The following is a 20,259-nucleotide window of genomic DNA, read 5'->3' on the forward strand; positions in this document are numbered from 1 at the left end:
TTTTTTTGAGACAGAGTCTCACTCTTGCCCATGCTGGAGTTCGCTGGCACGATCTCAGCTCACTGCAACCTCCACCTCCCGGATTCAAGCGATTCTCCTGCCTCAAGCTCCCGAGTAGCTGGGACTACAGATGCAGGCCATCGTGCCTGGCTAATTTTTACATTTTTAGTAGAGACAGGGTCTCACCATGTTGGTCAGGCTGGTCTCAAACTCCTGGCCTCGGGTGATCCACTTGCCTCAACCTCCCAAAGTGTTGGGATTACAGGCATGAGCCACAGCGCCCGGCCCTTGTGTTTTCTTTTGAGTTGAAGTGTAACACTTTGAACGTTCTGAAAAGAATGTGCTTGTAGCAGTTGATAACTAGCCTCACATACTGTCTTGGGGGATTCCTTTCCAGCCGGGGAGGAAGAGGTATTTGTCCCTGCTGTTAAACCTGTTGTGCTGATTCTCACTCATCCCAGTATTCCTACATAAGAGCTGCTTTTAAAACACATGCACTGTCTCCAGAAAGAAACGTTGCTTGTTTTGGCAAAGAAGACACAGTCACATGGGCAAAAAGTCTAGACCATGTCTAATCATCTCCCTCCATTGTTGATGTCAGACTCGCTTCCCACCATCCCTGTCACATGCAGGCTGATGCTGCCAATATAGGGACTTGAAACTTGTCCGGCACGGAGTGTCTTTGCTGAAGTGGAAGCACTTTATCTTAGGGGGACAATGATGAAGAGAGAAGTGTTAAAAAGGATACCATTATTATAAAGGAGGGAGGAAAGAACATGGGAGAAAATGAGAGTAGAATCAGCAAGGGAAAAGTAGCAAAATGGGCAGTCAGAGAGAAAGGAGGCCAAAGGATGAGAACGGGGCTGTGAGAGTCATAAATGATATTACCATATGACCTCAGGGAGAAATAACAGAGTAGTAAGGGACGGGGAAAGGGGCAGAAAAATTAGAAACAAGCAAGAAAAAAGTCAACAATGAAGGAGATTTGAAATTTTTTTTTATTTGGAAATAATGACACACCTAAAGGTAAATTGCAAGAAGAGAATACAGTGTGTCTGATTGACCTGTTACTAACATTTTGCACCATTTGCATGTCCTCTTTCTCTCTGCACATTCACACACACGCAGTTTTTTTTCTGAATAATTTGAAAGTAACTTACATATATAGTGTTCTCTAAATACTCTAAATACTTCACTGTATCTTTAAGAATAAGGTTATTCTCGCTGGGCGCAGTGGCTCATGCCTGTAATCCCAGCACTTTGGGAGGCTGAGGCGAGCAGATCACCAGAGGTTCAGAGTTTGAGACCAGCCTGTTCAATATGGATAAACCCCGTCTCTACTAAAACTACAAAATTAGCTAGGCGTGGTGGCACATGCCTGTAATCCCAGCTACTCAGGAGGCTGAGGCAGTAGAATCACTTGAACCCGGGAGGTTGTGGTGAGCCAAGATCGTGCCAGTGCACTCCAGCCTGGGCAACAAGAGCGAAACTCTGTCTCAAAATAAGAAAAAAAGGTAAGGTTATTCTCTTATGTAACCATGCTACAGTGATCAAATAAAAGTAAAATTATTAACATTGATATAGTATTTTTATCTGATTTACTACCTGTATTCCAATTTTGCCAATCAATTGTTTATTAATATAGAATTTTCTCCACTTCAATACAGAATGCAGTCTAAGATTGTAATCTGGAATAGCTTGTCTTTTTTATGCTGTTTACATTTTAGAAGTCTATTGTTTCTTTAAAATACTTTTTTCATAGAATTCTTCTCATTCTAGGTTTGTGCATTTCCTCATGATTAGATTCAGGTTATGCAGCCCCAGGTGGGACGCTGCACAAGCGTGTTGTGCTCTCAGGGATTCATAGCTGGAGACATGTAAAGTCCTTCTGCCCCTCATTTGTCGTGATAATTTTCATCACCCAATCAAGGTGTCATCTAATTTTACTACTATACTACTAATTTTACTATAGAGTTAGTATTTTTTCCCTTGTAACATGTTTAATCTGTGAGGAGACACTTTAAAACTATGCAGATATCGTGCTTCTCATAAAAGTTTTCCTTATAACTTTGGCGCCTGTTGATGGTTTTAGCTTGCATCAGTATTTTTTTTTTTTTTTTTTGAGGCAGAGTCTCTCTCTGTCGCCCAGACTGGAGTACAGTGGTGCAATCTTGGCTCACTGCAAGCTCCACCTCCTGGGTTCACACCATTCTCCTGCCTCAGCCTCCTGAGTACCTGGGACTACAGGCGCCCGCCAGCACGCCCGGCTAATTTTTCGTATTTTTAGTAGAGACAGGGTTTCACCATGTTAGCCAGGATGGTCTTGATCTGACCTCGTGATCTATCCACCTCAGCCTCCCAAAGTGCTGCGACTACAGGCGTGAGCCACCACGCCCGGCCACATCAGTCTTTTTTATGATAGTTGCAAAATGATGTTTTTCCAGTGCCAGTGCCCCCTCCAGTTTTTTATCTTGTCCTTTTGCTGTAAACTGGAGCCTTCCCTTTTATCCATTTATCTATTATCAGTTTGAATTTATGAATTTTTTTCAGTGTTTCATAATTCATTACCGACCTTTTCTTGCTCAAATTTTTCCAGAATTGATTAGTGAGCATTCCTTCAAGCCAGTTCTTGTGTCCTTTTGACATGTGCCTCTATCTTTTTTGGAGGACTTACTTTCAGACACAAGATCTTCCAGTATCTATCTCCAGGGCAGCTTGGTCTCAAGGAGAATTTTAGTGGGAAAGAAAAATAGCAACTAAAACTATAATACCAAAAGCCTAAACAGATGAGATGAAGTAGATAGTTGACAAAGGTTCCTCCTTTTTAGTTGATATAACTCTTGTAGCTTATGTTGTCAGCTCTGTTTTGTGGAATGCTTTTTAGTTGCCTGCAGGTGTGCTAAGTCAGACATTGCCAGCAGGGTTTTGAACAGAGGGGTAGAGATGTGTCTAAACTTACATTACCGTGGTGAGAGTGAGGAAGGAGACCTCTCCTGAGAAGGTGAAAAGCAACTGGTGAAAAAGCAAGAGGCAGTAAACTGCTCTTGTATTTCAAGCCCTCCCACCACCATTTCTCTAGTCCAGGGGGCTCTTCCTTTTAACATTAGAATGTGTGTTTTCTAATTTCCCAGTGATCCCTCCAAGTCTGTGGGATGGCCTGGAATGTAAAAACACTTAGCAAATACTTAGCAATTAAAAGGAAACAATGGAGGAAGCTTTAAGAATTGAAAAATCAAGATAATAAGTAGAGAATTAGACCAAACCTCCCCCTGCCAACATTCCCCCATCCCCAGAAAGGAAGAAAATGTATGTAGATAAAAGGACAGAGAAAGACAGGGAAAGCTGTGGAACTAGAAGAAAGAGTATGGCCCCGAGCTTCCAGTGTGCTTACTACCGGAGGAATCCTGACACATTCTGTTTCTCTGTATAAAATCATGAACAAATAAAAAAAGAAAAAAATTTAAAGTAAATAAATAAAATAAAATCATAAACGTTTTGCTTAGTGGGAAAAAAGCAAATTTTACCTTGGTTGCAGTTATCCAGCAACAATATCTGGACACCTGAACTAATTTTAGCGCAGCTGCTCACGTCAGATTGCTCTTTCAGCATGAAAAATCACGAGAGGTCAAAGAAGCATCGGGAAATGGTGGCCTTGCTAAAACAACAGCTGGAGGAGGAGGAAGAAAATTTTTCAAGACCTCAAATTGATGAAAATCCATTAGATGACAATTCTGAGGAAGAAATGGAAGATGCACCAAAACAAAAGTACTTCTAAATATTAAATGTCACTAGAAATACTTATCACATTCAGAGATCACATTTAAAGGTTTTGTTTTGTTTTTTTTTTAGATAGAGAATTGCTCTGTCGCCCAGGCTGGAGTGCAGTGGCGCAATCTCAGCTCAGTGCAACCTCCAACTCCCGGGTTCAAGCGATTCTCCTCCCTCAGCCTCCCAAGTAGCTGGAACTACAGGCACACACCAGTACGCCCAGCTAATTTTTGTATTTTTAATTGAGACAGGGTTTCACCATGTTGGCCAGGCTCGTCTTGAACTCCTGATCTCAGGTGATCCACCTACCTCGGCCTCCCAGAGTGCTGGGGTTACAGGCGTCAGCCACCGCGCCCGGCCTTAAAGTCTGTTTTATCCCAAGGAAGTTACTCTGTTATGCTAATATTGTCTCCATATTTTCTAGTTCATGGAACTTTATAGTGTTGAAGTGGATACAAACAGAATGTCAAGTATAATATTTATAAAACATATTATCACTATATTAAAAGCAGTTTTTATACCTGGCAATTGATATGCTAATTACTATCCATTGAACTACAGCCTTTTGTTATTCTCTAAAATGACAATGTGAATACTTTATTTTCCTTTTAATGCTTTATGATATTAAATATTTTTAATCTTTTACTTCTATTTTACTACTTTATCACTAGTGTTTCAATTTTTTTTTTTTCCACTTAAATCTTCACAGAGTCAAGTATTTGATATTTCGATTTATATTTGCTCTTAGGCTTTCTAAAAAACAGAAGAAAAAGAAACAGAAAGCAGCACAGGTATGTTAGAAAGGTTTTGTTAATATTAAATGCCAACTATAAAGTTGCAGTGCTCTTATTTATTCAGTGTCATCTGTATTAAGGAGAGAGACATAATTTTATGTTGGTTGTAAGCTTGATTAAAAGGAATTGGAAATATTTTCCTTTTTTAGTGCTTCCCTCCCTTGTATGTATGTAATAACTGACTTAATTATGACTACCAGTGTGTTTAACAGGTATGCATGTAGAATTCCCCTGGTGTGAATTAGCTGAGTTTTCAGTATTAAAAATCTGAATACATCTCACAAAAGGGCTTTTAAGTCAAGATAGCAATTAAAGTCTTGAAATAGGAAAATCTGGGATTGGTCATTTTTTTTATGTAAGTTTATTTCTGCCAACAACATAAACATTGCAAAAGGAACATTTGGTTAGAAACTTGTAATGATTATGAGTCTTGAAAAAAATGTTTCTATTTTTCTGAAGTTTTAAGTAATTTAAATATTTCACAGCTGAAGTCCAAATTCATTATCTTAAGGGACTATTTTTAAATAAAATGGTATTATGTTGTTACACCTATAAAAATAAAGTGAATTTGTCCATTTTACCAAGGATATTTGGTTTTATGCCATTTTAGTATAATCTAGTTATATTAACTTACATTAAGTATTAAATATTTTTAATAAAACGCATTAATGCTTTTTAATAAAACTTTAGATTTGACTTATTTATCCAAATGGTTATAATAATATATTTGATAGTCTTTTTAAAATCAGTTTCCTATTCCAAAAATGATACATAACACATGAGTTAATCACTTAAAATTGTAATTTGGAACTTTTTGCTTCAGTTATAAAACCACATAGCAAATGTGTGTTCTTTTTATAAATTGACGCCTACCGTCATCCATCCAAACACCTTATAATTACTAGTTTGGAACACTTTCTCTTTCCTTTGCGTATGTCAGTACCACTACAGTAAGGAAAAAATAAATGGAGAGAGATTTATATTTAACCTGAGCCTGTATTACCTTGATTAATGGAGCATAGATTCTATTGATTGCAACCATAAACACATATATTAGTATTTTCTTACTGGTGAAAATGCTTCAAATGAACACCCCATTGTTTCTCGCAAAAGCTGTATTCCTTTAATAGCATCCCTCGTTTATGATTCCTGATTGTAGCAAGTTCAGACCTAGCTTGATGTAGCACTTTTCCTGATATTTTCTAAGATCTTTTTGAAGGGAAGGGCAGTGTGGAGACATGTACTAATAGATTTTAGAGCAGATGGCAGCAAATAATAAGTATCTTGAAACTTGAGATTGGGAAAGTTTTCCGTATGGCCAGAAAAATTCCGTAAACAACAAGGATTATACAGGAAAACCCTCCCAAATTAAAACTGAATGTAAATAGAAACAAATGACCCTGACTGACAGGAAAGAAAATTTAATTCAGGTAACTCAAACATAGTACTCTGACTGAATACGTTCCATGGAATATAGTTGAAAGATAAAATTAACTGCCAAAAAGTAAGTCCTGAATTTGGTATTTTTTTTTGGTGGTATTGGTGTGGTATTTTTGAAAGTAAATGAATAATATTTTCACCAATTTCATAGGAGGCATTGTCACTATTGAATTTCTTTTTTGATATGCAGAAAATTTGAAGTATTATGTAGTTAAATTTTTCTGTTCTTCTCTTTATTGCCAATGTACTTAATGTCACATCTAAGAAAATGGTGCCAAGACCAATGTCATGTCTTTCCCCTATATTTTTTCTAAGAGATTTGTTAGTTATTTCTTATGTGTAAGTATTTTATTTAAAATATTTTTTGTATGTGATTCAAGGAGAGGATCCAGCTTTATCAGTGTAGATACGTAGTTTTCAACATTTTTTTTTTGAAGTGATTATCTTTTCTCTGTTGTGTGCTCATGGCAACTTTGTGGAAGATCATTTAATCATGTACAGAAGAGTTCATTTCTGTGCTCTATTCTGTTCTGTTATCTGTTTATCTGTCTTTGTGTCAGTACCACATTGTTTTTGTTATTGTAGATTTTAATATGTTTTGAAATCAGGAAGTATAATGCCTCCTCTTTTTCGTGAGTGCTTGGCTAGTTATAGTTCATAATCAAATTTAAAAATTTTAAACAATAGGTCTGTAAAAAAAATCCTGTGCTATTGGGATTTTTATAGAAATTGAATTTGTTCACAATGTAGTTTGTATTGACATCTTAAAAAAATTAAATTATTTGACCCTTGACCCCCCCCCAAAAAAAGGAATTAAATGAATAAATTGTTGCTGGGAACCATATTGTTTTTGTGGGAAGAGGGAAATACAAACAGAGAGAGAAAGAGAAGAAGAATACTATGGAGTTGGATTGAAGTGGAGATGTTGGTATGAGCCGATGATTTAAAGAAAGTAAGTGTGTGAGCAGTGTGCATTGTGAGGACCTAGAAGCAGTGACACCCCTAGCATTGAGCACCCCTAGTGTGCATGTATTGGTTTTTAAGTTCCCTTTTCCATGAAAAGGAAACAGGCTTGATCTTTGGAGAAGTAGCTGATTTCAGGGCTGAGACTGAGAAAGCGGAACATGAGCCTAGAGGATCTTATACTAGGAACTAAGGAAGTGCTCAAAAACTGATAGGGATACATTAGAAATACTCAAGATCCAGCTTGCAGGGCCTGCCAGTTTGGGAAAATTTGAGTCATCAAAAGGAATAAAGCTAATAGATCTTCATACATTGCATTTGTTAAAAATAAATTTATGTATCTATATTGACTTTTAAAAGCGTGAGAGTTGGCCAGGCGTGGTGGCTCACACCTGTAATCTCAGCACTTTGGGAGGCAAAGGCAGGCGGTTCACAAAGTCAGGAGTTCGAGAACAGCTTGGTTAACATAGTGAAACCCCATCTCTACTAAAAACACAAAAATTAGCTGGGTGTGGTGCCACGCACCTGTAATCGCAGCTGTGGAGCCTGAGGCAGGAGAATCGTTGGAACCCTGGAGGCTGAGGTTGTAGTGAGCTGAGATCACGCCACTGCACTCCAGCCTGGGCAACAGAGCAAGACTCCGTCTCAAAAAAAAAGAGTGGGAGTTGGAGAAAGGAGATGGGAAAGCTGTATTATTACGGGAGAATATTAATTAGTACAAGTGCAAATGACAGAAGTAATAGAGGGAGAAAATCACTCTTCTACATCCACCAGTATATAAATGTTTCAGGCAAAAATCGTGAATAGATGCCAAGTATATTCAGTAAATGGTTATGGGGACAGGATATTCACATAGTCTCAGCGTCACACTCTAGAGATTACTTATTAATTAAAAATGGGAAAATGTACTTTATAGTTGAAAAATCTGGCAATACCACCCCAACCAAATGATCAAACTTATTAATATCACTGAAAAATGTGACAAACGCATTTTGCTTCCTGGGATTATAGTATTATGCTAGAAATGTTTAACCTGAATCTGATCATTTGGAAACAACCAAACAAAGCCAAATTATGGGACACTCTACAAAACATCAAATTGTCAACATCATGAAAGACAAAACAAAAAAGTGGGGGAACTGTTCTAAAATAAAGGAGGTTAAAGATAGTTGACAACTAAATGCAACATGTGATCCCTGATTACACCCCCTATCCTGTATGTCCCAATAGGGGAAAAGGATTAATTGGTAAATTTGAATGTGGGTTGTGTAACAGATAATATCAGCATTAGATTCTTGAGTGTGAGAATTGTGCCAGAGAATGTTTTGATTCTTAGGATGTACCCGGCAAAGATTCATATCTGCCTGCAAGCTCACTTTCAGATGGCTTGGGGGAAGTGTGTTGGGAGAGAGAAGAGGTGGAGAGAGCGAGCACAAATGTGCCAAAATGTTGCTTGAAAACAGACAGGTACACTTAGGATAGGTTTGCCCGGTGTCTTTCTTGTTTTTTTTTTTTTTTTGAGACGGAGTCTTGCTCAGTCGCCCAGGCTGGAGTGCAGTGGCTCAATCTCGGCTCACTGCAAGCTCCGCCTTCCAGGTTCACGCCATTCTCCTGCCTCAGCCTCCCATGTAGCTGGGACTACAGGCGCCCGCCACCGCACCTGGCTAATTTTTTGTATTTTTAGTAGAGACAGGGTTTCACCATGTTAGCCAGGATGGTCTCGATCTCCTGACGTCGTGATCTGCCCGTCTTGGCCTTCCAAAGTGCTGGGATTACAGGCGTGAGCCACCGCACCCGGCCCTCTTTCTACTATAATGCCTGTTTGTTGTTGAAGTTGTTTGTGACTGTAGAAAAATAGTTGCTCATTGCTTATCATTTGGAAATACGGAAAAGTATCATCCTTAATTTTACCTGTAGAGATTACTTAATAAAGAATTAAATTGTGATTACAATTATGTATAATTTTCTCTCTTCTGCTTTTGCTAATATGTTGTATTTTTTCACATAATTGAATATCTTTGGAAACGTGATACTTAAGCACTTCAGAATTTTTCTTCATATATTCAGCCATTCACTTTTTGAACATTTGGATTGTTTTCAGATTTCCGCTAATTTACTATCTCTGTAATGAGCATCCATGTTCTTAACTTACCTGCTTCCCCTTTTTATTTCCCGAAAGTATATAACTATTTGGCAACATAACATAAAAAACTAGTAGTAGTAGATTTATTTTGTAATGGCACATATGTTTTATTACCTAGAATTATGATGACAATTTCAATGTAAATGGAACTGGAGAAGGAGTAAAGCTTGATCCAGAAGATACTAACTTAAATCAAGATGGTACCAAAGAGTTGGAAGATAGTCCCCAGGAAAATGTTAGTGTCACAGAGATCATTAAACCATGTGATGATCCAAAAAGTGAAACTAAAAGGTAAGTCAAAGTTGCATATTATTTGTAAATTACCGAATATTGATAGTAAGGATATAGCTTTTCATATATCAAATAAAATCTTCTTTCCCATGACTGACCAAGTAATTTAGATGTATCTGTACATATTTGCATATAGATACACACACATATGTATACAGATGAAGAGCATTGAGAAGAGGATGCTAGAGGAATGTGCCCACACACATCTCAGCAGCACGGCCAAAATCAGAAAGATGTCACTTTGATCCAGTTCTTGTTTCCCTTATCCTGCTGTGGTGCTGATTTTGTCGTGGATCATTAACCCTTGATGCTCACATGAGAACAAGACTCCTGCTGCCTCCCTGGAGTGTTACTAACCAAATCTCCATGCTCATGACAGCAGCTTTTGTTGGGCCCCACTATGTTGTGAGGATGCATGGCAGCAGCTGGGGCCCTTCCTGTTTAGAGGAGCCCTGGATTCTTGGTGCTGCACAAGGCCATGGTGTGGCCTAGGAGGAGGTCTCACTCAAGGGAGGTAGCCAGTCCTGTCCTCTCCTTCCTCTTCTTGTCTGACTTTCTTTTCCCCATCCTCCTCCGTTCCTCTAGAACAGAGAATCATTTCTTATTTCTTGAGGAAAGATCTGATAGTGAGGAGCTTCAGGTTTCTGTCATTACAGAACCCTGAAAAGAATTAAAGTGACAGAGCAAAGTGGGAGCATGAGGTAAAAATGCCAACACTGGAGCAACAGTGAAGGGGTGGGGGAGTGTGTGTACTTTGGGGTTTAAGGCACTTAGGGGTTTAAGGAAGGAGGAAACAGATGTGACTGAGGCCTATGATATGGCTCTGGCTCTAGAAGAAAGTGTATAAAGAACTACACAAACTGGTCATGTTGAAGCTTTGAAGAACTTTGGAGAGTAGAAGCCTAGAAGGGGAAATTCATATTTATTTCACTCTGACACCAGGTGTTTGTTCCCTTTCTGCTAATGGGGAAACTGAATTTCAGGTTAATTGTCCAAAGACAAAAGCTGTTGAGTAGAAAGGCTGACACTTCATTCCATCTGCCTGACGACTTGAAGGCACCCAGATCATCTGGCTCCACGGAGCCTATGTGTCCCGTGGGATGGGCACAAGGGTGGGCCAAGAGGTGGGGCTGTGGGCCTCTGAACCCCTTCTTCATCTAAAACTAAAATTTTTCACTTGTTTTCCATGTTACTTCTTTTTTTTTTTTTTTCAGAGATGGAGTCTTGCTCTGTCACCCAGGCTGGAGTACAGTGGCACAATCTCGACTCACTGTAATCTCCGCCTCCTGGGTTCAAGCAATTCTCCTGCCTCAGCCTCCCGAGTAGCTGGGACTACAGTCTTGCACTGCCACGCCTGGCTTTTTTTTTTTTGTATTTTAGTAGAGAGAGGGTTTCACCGTGTTACCCAGGCTGGTCTCAAACTCCTGACCTTGTGATCTGCCTGCCTCGGCCTACCAAAGTGCTGGGATTACAGGCATGAGCCACCATGCCCAGCCCCCATGTTACTTCTACATGAGAATTGGTCTGGGGAGGAAGAAGGGTTCTCAGACTTGGGCAACCACTGATATAGTTCAGCTCTCTCATTTCACTGATGTGAGAAAAGGATTCAGAGAATTCAAGTGACTTCTTCACAGCTGCAGCATGGCAGGGCTAAGATAGATACATTACCCCCACCACCCTCCCCACACTACTCCTGTCCCCTGGATCCAGGGCCTTTATGCTGGGCTCCTCTGCTGCTTCTCTGGAGTGGTGTGGACACTAGCCACCTACTGAGACATGTTTTTTAAAAAAATTGTATATGTGTGTGTGTGTGTGTAATATTTTTAAAAAATAAAGGTCTTAGATATCAGCTTCAGAGATGTAACTGTCTTTCATAATATAAGTGATGTTTGCCAGGAATATTATCCTAAATTTGTTAGACATATTTGTGTCATATCTGTGATGATAGTTTGAAAATTAGTATGTATTATTTGTTGCCTTTTATGCCATTGTATCCTTTTCTTGATGTTTTCAAAGCTAGCTGAATCCTACACAATATGTTACACTCCTAGTCTGCATCTTTTAAATGCATGGGCCATTTAACTTAACACAGACCATTGGCCTCTGCTTGAAGAACAGTATACCTATAAACCAGAAGCATTACCATAACTTACTCATTGTAACCCATCTTGTCTGTTCTGTACAGTATAGTTGGACCCAGATTTTTACCCTATGAATTTGGTTAGCGCAAATGAGGGAAAGTATGAAATGCCTAAGGAAAATCGAAATTCATGTAGGAGATGAGTAGAGGAATGTTCAGCAGTTCAAGCAGAATAAGAGGAACCCAGCTACATCATTTCTGATCTAAATGATACGGTGGGGAAAAACCATCATATCAACAGAAAGGACATAATTTTTAAATAAAAGTAAATTCCTTACATTGAGCAAATTTAATTTTATGAAAAATGTATTACAGAGTCTTTGTTTCACTCATTTCTCTGTGCAACTATTGAAATGTTTGTTAGACTGGATCACGTTCAAGAAGTTAATATTAGGCCTGGCACGGTGGCTCACGCCTGTAATCCCAGCACTTTGGGAAGCCGAGGCGGTGGATCACGAGGTCAAGAGTTTGAGACCATCCTGACCAATATGGTAAAACCTGTCTCTACTAAAAAATACAAAAATTAGCTGAATGTGGTGGCACGTGCCTGTAGTCCCAGCTACTCAGGAGACTGAGGCAGGAAAATTGCTTGAACCTGGGAGGCAGAGGTTGCAGTGAGCCAAGATCACGCCACTGCACTCGAGCCTGGCAACAGAGTGAGACTCCATCTCAAGAAAACAAACAAAAAGAAGAAGTTAATGTTTTTGGGGAGCCACACTTCATGTCAGATCATTTATGATTACTGTTGGTTGGTTATGAAGATGGTTTGCTTCTTTAAATAGAGTATTGAGTGCTTTGTGCTTTTTTTTTTTTTTTCTGAAACAGAGTCTTGCTCTGTCACCCAGGCTAGAATGCAGTGGTGTAATCTTGGCTCACGGCAATCTCTGCCTCCTGGGTTCAAGTGATTCTCCTGCTCCTCCTCCCAAGGAACTAGGATTACAGGTGCCTGCCACCACGCCCAGCTAATTTTTTGTATTTTTAGTAGAGACGGAGGTTTCACCATGTTGGCCAAGCCGGCCTCAAGCTCCTGACCTCAAGTGATCTCCCCGCCTTGGCCTCCCAAAGTGCTGGGATTACAGGTGTGAGCCACTGCGCATGGCAGTGCTTTGCTTTTTATGAAAACACTGTATAAAACATTCAGAGATATTTTAAGAACCTTGTTTTAACTTTGTTTCAACTGTTTTAAGTAAATTCCTTAATTTTTATGCCAAATTTGATATTCAATTTGATTTTTGAAGTTGCTTTTTAAAGCTGTTCATTTGAGATGTAAAGATTATTTAAATTGCCTTTAAAATTAATGAATTAACCTTTAAAGTGCATTTCACTTTTTTGAGTGTTCTTTAGAGCACTCAAATAATGATGATTAAAGGGAGTACGTTATTTTTTGATTGTGCTGAATTATTTATTTTCCAGTGTTCCTAAACCCAAAGGAAAGAAAACCAAAGATATGAAAAAACCTGTCAAAGTACCTGCTGAACCGCAAGCAATGGTAGGTCAAAATCATATTCGTATCTCTTTAGCATATCTTGCTGTTTAAGCAATATAATGATCTAAAGATGGAAATGTGTATTTGGTGAGTCATTCCCCAAAGAACCTGCAAAGACGTGGATCCATCAACAGTTTTGTTTGATAAAGGTAGAATTTGTATATATAGTGTATCTTTTTTTTCATTAAAATAAAAAGAAGCACATTGGAAGTGCTTGACTGTACCAGAACAGTTACTGTTGCTTTCTGTTACTTTTCAATCTAAAGCCTTTGTGATAAGAATTACATGTGTCAAGTTCTGGAGATTACTTGTGAAGCATAAACTTTTCCTCCGTTCTAGTCCATGGGGTACATGCTATTGAAAGTCTCAGGACCCTTAAAGTTAATCGTGTTGATTAGTGGGATTTAACCTCCAAGAACATCTGCCTTTGTTGGACCTGTTTATTAGCTGTCCACTCTGTTAAAACATCTTTATTTTACAATTGTTTGATGCTTAATCTTGACATTAAAACCTAAAACACTACTTTTACGTGATAATGCTTACTTTTATTTATGATTTTTTGCCCTTCTCAGAGTGATGTTCTTATCAGCTGTACAACCTGCCATAGTGAATTTCCATCCCGGAATAAACTTTTTGACCATCTAAAGGCCACAGGTCATGCAAGAGCACCTTCATCATCATCTTTAAACAGTGCAACAAGTAGTCGAAGCAAGAAAGAGAAACGTAAAAACAGATAGAGATTCTGCCTGTGCTTTTGTTTGACTGTCTCTAGATTTTGAAACCAAAAAACTGAACTGAAATCATCTAAAGAGTTAAAATTTCAATGATCTGCAATTAATTACATTGTGGAAGATTATTTTTTATCTTGTAAAAACATTTTTTTGGTTTAATATATATTTTTAAAACATTTCACTAGTGATTGAATTCTACTTTTGCCATCTGAATTGACTTGAATGTCTTAAAACAGGTAAATATTGTAAAGTGTATATTCTTGATGTTTATTGGCTCATGTGGACAGAAATGTACAGGGAGAATTACATTATTTTAACACATAGAAGTGCTCCGTTCTGCTTTATTTTGTGAATTTCACATTACTTTTACTTAATGCTTTTGTATTTTGTTCATCCTTCATAATATGTGAAAAACTCGGATCTTTTAAAAAGCGTCACAGATCATTTTTCCACATGACACTGGATCCGATTTTAAAAATTATTTTTAAATAGCTGATTATGGGTTATTGTGTTTTTTTCTCAAGAACAATGATAGGTAGAAACGAATTGAACATTTGTAGTTGTGTTTCAAGAATAGTATCTCTTCAAGGTTTTACTTGATTTAATTTGATATTTTACTGGTTTACCAGTAAGGTATATTGTTCAGTTTTTTGCTCTGATTTGAATTGTGGAGGTGGAAGCAAATTAGTTTACATGGCATGTCCTCCCTAGGCACAGTGACAGCTGTAAAGTATGACGGAACAAGGTAGCAGATGGTACAGAATTTATACTGTTTAACAAGAGATGTGTTATTCTTCATTGGGTTTTTTCTTCACTATTTTCAGACATTTTTGTTCTTTTTTTCCCGTAACTCAATGGAGAAAAACTTTGTTAATGAAAGATTTTGTGATAGAGCTGATGCTTTTACCATCTGTTCTATAGCAGTGATGAATATTAACACAAAAGAAATATGGAGAACTGTTATAACTGAGTGTTAGAACAGTCGTGTACATTGATCAGTATTGAGTCCATTTTTAGGATGGATTAGTCAGTTCTTTTAATTGGTCTTGAAAGTAATTCTAAACTCACTGGCTTGAAATGTATACTTTCCGTACAATGAAGTTATTGCTTTCCGCATATCCTCGAATCTTCAGATTAACGAACAAATTTTCAATTATAGATCAGCTCTAAAACACTAAAATCCTTAATGGCAAGGTCTTTTCTGATAGCTTCATGGATAGTATTGATGATCAGGTTTCTTCTGTGTTATTGACTTAAAAATAAGCATTTGAACCTTAAATTTTTTTCTTTTCCATTTAGAGATATATTTTTTTCTTTACCTTCATACGTTGTTATTTCTTGCTAATTTCTATCACTAATTCCTCATAATTGTCCCCGCTCCCCTTCTTGATCTCTTCAGGTGGAATACTAGCCAGTTTCGTATCTTCTAATCTCTTATCCTGAGACTTCTGAATGTGCTCTACTTTCTTCTTATCTGAACTAGATGAATTGGCTGTAATTATGAATAGGAATATAAATGAACCAGAGGACATACTAGTCACATGTTGTTATACAGTAAAAAATAGGAAGTCATCTTGAAAGGCAGTTAATGTACTGCAAATGTCCCTTACAACTTCTTGGCTTTCTCTTGTACCGAACATGCAGGTATTTAATGTGTTTCATGAGGGTTGAGTGGAGTTACTTGTCACTTTTATTCAGATTGACAAAAATCAACCGTAGTTTTCAAGGGATCTTCGTGAGTTGTGACTGGAAGCTGACCTGAGTCTTGTGTCTCATCCTTTGTGATGTTGAGAAATCATCTGATTTCTCAGAACTTTTTCTTATCTCTAACACAGTTCTTACCATAATAATATTGTCTCCATTTATCATACAGGATCATTATGAAGGTAAAATGAAATAGTATATATGAAAATGCTTTTTAAACACAAAAGGTTTATACAAAATATTGTTAAATTTAATTAAGGTAAATCTTTTTTAGTTCATACATTTGCAGACTAAAGTATACATGCTGGATTAAATGGGCAATTAAGTTTTATAGGAATTTGCTTCCTAAGTCTACTTCTGAAGAGGAAAACAGAAACATACCATATATTATGCTAAGGGTAAAATATTTTTGGTGAATTGCAGACATTTAATTTCACTTGTCTGAGGTAAAACAATATTCTAAAATACATGGGCATGCTTCTTACACTGATCTCATTAGAGGTCAGTGATAAGTACCCATCTTGATTGAAGTTAGCTCAGATGTGGAGATTCATAGAATGAGGGTTCCAGGAGGAGAGAGTTAGGGTAAATCCCATTTTCTTTCTGTAATTCATTCAATGTTGCCAAAGCTAGGGGTTCCCTACAAAGCCCATTTAGACTTTCCCTGCTTCAAAATAAGAGCAGTATCCTTAGCTCTAGCCAAGCATTTTTCTGATTCCTGCCTTTGATCACAAAGAAGAAAAAGCAGAGCTGTGAATGAATTAGTGGAGGTCAGTCACATCAGAGTTCATGACCCTAGTGATTGCTGGTGAAGTAATATTGGAATTTTGGTTCCATGCGAAGACTTATAATGGGTTTCATCAGAAGTTTTCATTTTTTCTAAATCCTCCCGTACAAAATTTTCTGATTGGAAACTCCTCTGTATTTGTAGAAGATTGTCTCTAAAATTGTGGTTTAACTCATACAGGAAGTAAAACTCTTATAGCAAGACATAGTTTCATTTTAGACATAGTTTTCATTTTCATTTTAGAGGACCCCCAAAATCCCATGAATACTCTGGTGATGATTCTAGCCTAACCTTCAACATAAAATAATGAAGAGAACTTTTAAACTCTATTATGAATTCCTAAACTTTACTATTTATGTGGCGGAATTTCTGTTTCCTATAATCTGCAATGCTGAAGTATCTCTATTCAATTCCCTTCCTTATCTGTTAAGTTTAATGTCTGTATACTAAAATTATAGGCTGTTGGGATTGGAGCGGAAAAATAGAGGTGATTTTCAGATTTCTTGTTCCATGGAAAAGGAAGCCGAGCTCAGAGAGAGATGAGCTCCACAGCCACAGCTGGTTAGGGGCGGCTGCCATTAGAACAGGGCAGATGCCTGGACTCCCAACTCAGTCGACCTTCTGTTACACCCCAAAATGTGTTACATGGGAAGAGAAAGATTACTTTTAAGAAAAAGCAAGATAATTTTGAAGAAGGACGAGAGGAAGAGGCATGAACTTGTCCTAACAATATCAAATAATATTTTAAAGGTATACCAGTTAAAGCAGTGTGTGGCTGGTGCCAGTAGAGGTCAGTCAAGGGATCCCTGATGAGAATAAAGAGCCCAGAAACAGGTCAGATAGGGCAAGTTCTATGGGAAAAACAATATGTACTACCTCATACCCTTCCCCAAAAACAAAGGGATTAAAGACCTAAATATGAAAACAATTTCTAAATGAGAATCTATAAGGTTATTTTCATGGTTTTGCAAATGAGAAGGATTTCTTTAAAGCAAGACACAAAAGACACACAGGAAAAAACGATGCATAAAATCATGGCTTCTATAGAACAACAGACATTGTAAAAGAACAAGCTACAGACAGGAAGGAAATGTTTGCAATGTTTATAACTGTCAAAGGATTAGTATCTGGAATACTTTAAAAAAACAAAATAACCTCATACAAAAGTCATTGAGAAAATGACAGCCATGCATTAGAACAGCAATTCTCAAAATTTTTGGTCTCGAGATCCCTTTACACTCTTCAAAAGTGAGAACCCCAAAGAGTTTTCGTGTGTGTGGGTTAAATCTATTGATATTTTCTGTTAGAATTTAAAAAATATTTATTAAGGAAAACATTAAGAAGAATGATTAGTTTTCAAAACAAAAACTTAATGAGAAGAGTGGCGTTGTTTTACATTTTTACAAATCTCTTTAACATTTAGCTTAATAAAAGATAGCTGGCCACTCATACCTGCTTCTGCAGTCTATTGCTGTGTGTTTTGGTTGAAGTATGTGAAGGAGAAAATCAGCCTCACATAGATAGGTAATTGTTTAAAAAAAAGGAACCTTGCAGACCCACTGAATGGGTCTCAGGGGACCCCTAGGGTCCTTGGACCACACTTAAAATTGCTGTATTGGAAAAATGGATGAACTATATGAACAGAAAAAGCCCGAATAGTAAAAAAAAAAAAAAAAAAAATGTGGAAAGATTATTACTGTCCTGATAATCAGTGAAATGTGACCTAATTTTTTCATGCTTTCAGATTAGCAAAAGGTAAAAAGTCACAAGATCTAGTGTTGGTAAGAATGGAGCAATAGGAACACGTTCACTTCTTTTGGAGTAAAAACAGGTTCAATTTGATGATGTCTAAGAAAGTGAGGTTTGCATACTCTGTGACCCAACAATTCTAGGTATACACTTAAGAGTCTCTCTTCCCAAAGTGTGGGCCACAGAGCAGCAGCATGGGCTTCACCTGGGAAGCTTGCAACTCTCAGGTCCTGACCTGGACTTGCTGCACCAGACCCTGTGGTTAAGATTTCTTAGGTGACTCATGCTCATGAAACCTTGAGAAGCAATCTTCTAGAGAACCATGCACAGGCGTACAAGGAAATGTACAAGAAGGCTCACAGCTGAATTGTTTGTTTCCAGGAAAAGTTGGAAATAACCTAAAGGCTCATGAGCAAGAAAATGGATAAGTAAATTGTGGCCTATTTATAGATGGTAAACAATTGAGCAGTTAAAATGAATGAACTTGATCTGTAATGTGGGTGGCCCTTGAAAAAATAGTGAATGAAAATAAGCTGTCACAGGAGATGAAATGCATGCCATTTATACAGTTTTTTAAGAAACTATGTTGGTTGTTATTTATAGAGAGAAAGTATAGAAACATAATGAGAAAGCAGTTGCCTTGAACTCAGAGGAGAGTAGAACTGCTTGTGGCTGCAAAAGGGGTCTCTTCTGTTTCTTTCTTTTTTTTTTTTTTCCAAAAATCTGAAGGAAGATGTAAGCATTTGTTAAATTCTGGATGGTGGGTCCCTGGGGATTTGTTACTCTGGTTCTAACAAAATACTTCAAATATCAAGAAAAGTACAGATCAGTGTCTCACTTTGCTAGCAGAATATACACTTGCATGAAGAGGAAGATGGAAGGATTTAAGTTCTACTTTTTATTTCTTGCATACTCCTTAAGCACACTGGCAGAGGCTATGGTCTCTCAATATTCATCCTCCCTTTTAGAACTCTGATTATCAGATAAGTGCAAGGCCACCCAGAATATAAGGATTACTTTCCCAGCCTCACTTGCAATCAATCAGATCTGGCCAGTGATCTGAGCAACTTTGAGACATGTCCTTAAAGATAGGGGCATGTCGTTATTCCTTCTGCCAGCCAAAATGAAAAGGTAATGGCTGGAGCTCTGGTCCCTATCTGGGATCATGAAACCACAGAGGGCACAGCAACAAAAGCATAGGAACTTCTACCCTTGACACCCCAGAGAGACCCTAGGAGCCCCAGATTGTCTACCTCTGCACTGGAAAGAAGAAAGCTTCTATGTTTCTGAAGCCACTGTCATTTTGATCTGTCACAGATAATAAATCCTAACTGATTGATGTTTCCACATGTGTACAGTTGGCTAAGTGAGAGGTCTAGTTTAAACAGGGGCAAGGGCATGTGAGCATTTAACTCTCAGATCTTGCATTGATTTCCAGTCCTGTGTACCAATCTGGCACAATTGTGAAGATTAGAGTCTTAAATGTGTGCATGGTGCTTGGCATGTAGTAGGCATTCAATAACTGTTAGTTGGCCGGGCGCAGTGGCTCAAGCCTGTAATCCCAGCACTTTGGGAGGCCGAGACGGGCAGATCACGAGGTCAGGAGTTCGAGACCATCCTGGCTAACACGGTGAAACCCCGTCTCTACTAAAAAATACAAAAAGCTAGCCGGGCGAGGTGGCGGGCGCCTGTAGTCCCAGCTACTGGGGAGGCTGAGGCAGGAGAATGGCGTAAACCCGGGGAGCGGAGCTTGCAGTGAGCTGAGATCTGGCCACTGCACTCCAGCCTGGGCAACAGAGCGAGACTCTGTCTCAAAAAATAAATAAATAAATAACTGTTAGTTTTTGTTTACTTCAAAAGTTTCACAGTATTCTTGCTTCATTTAACTGTTCACTTTGTTTTCTGAAAGAATCCCAACAACGGAATAATCCAGAGAGGTGTAGTGATTAAATTGATCCTGTACTGTATTTTTTTTTTTTTTTTTTTTTGAGACACAGTCTCACTCTGTTGCCCAGGCTAGAGTGCAGTGGCATGATCTCAGCTCACTGCAGCCTCCACCTCCCAGGTTCAAGTGATACTCCTGCCTCAATCTCCTGAGTAGCTGGGAGTACAGGCACGCCACCATACCCAGCTAATTTTGGTAGATGGTTCCACCATGTTGGCCAGGCTGGTGTTGAACTCCTGGCCTCAAGTGATCCACCCACCTTGGCCTCCCAAAGTGCTGGGATTACAAGCCTGAGCCACCATGCCTGGCCCTGTACTG

At 38.3% G+C, this 20,259-nt stretch overlaps 1 protein-coding gene across 1 annotated transcript in view; it reads left to right on the plus strand.

Moving 5' to 3' along the window:
* DNAJC21 (DnaJ (Hsp40) homolog, subfamily C, member 21) overlaps window positions 1–14,247 on the plus strand; it is a 26,117-nt gene extending 11,870 nt beyond the window's left edge. The window contains 8 exon segments of the mRNA XM_011944336.1: window positions 3,607–3,765; window positions 4,517–4,559; window positions 8,302–8,334; window positions 8,336–8,361; window positions 8,363–8,432; window positions 9,227–9,399; window positions 12,953–13,028; window positions 13,598–14,247. Coding sequence (XP_011799726.1) covers window positions 3,607–3,765; window positions 4,517–4,559; window positions 8,302–8,334; window positions 8,336–8,361; window positions 8,363–8,432; window positions 9,227–9,399; window positions 12,953–13,028; window positions 13,598–13,762 — 745 coding nt within the window. The 3' untranslated portion in view covers window positions 13,763–14,247.
* The last annotated feature ends 6,012 nt before the right edge of the window (window positions 14,248–20,259 follow it).

Source organism: Colobus angolensis, unplaced genomic scaffold (assembly GCF_000951035.1).
Source record: "Colobus angolensis palliatus isolate OR3802 unplaced genomic scaffold, Cang.pa_1.0 Scaffold230, whole genome shotgun sequence".
Lineage (NCBI taxonomy): Eukaryota > Metazoa > Chordata > Mammalia > Primates > Cercopithecidae > Colobus > Colobus angolensis.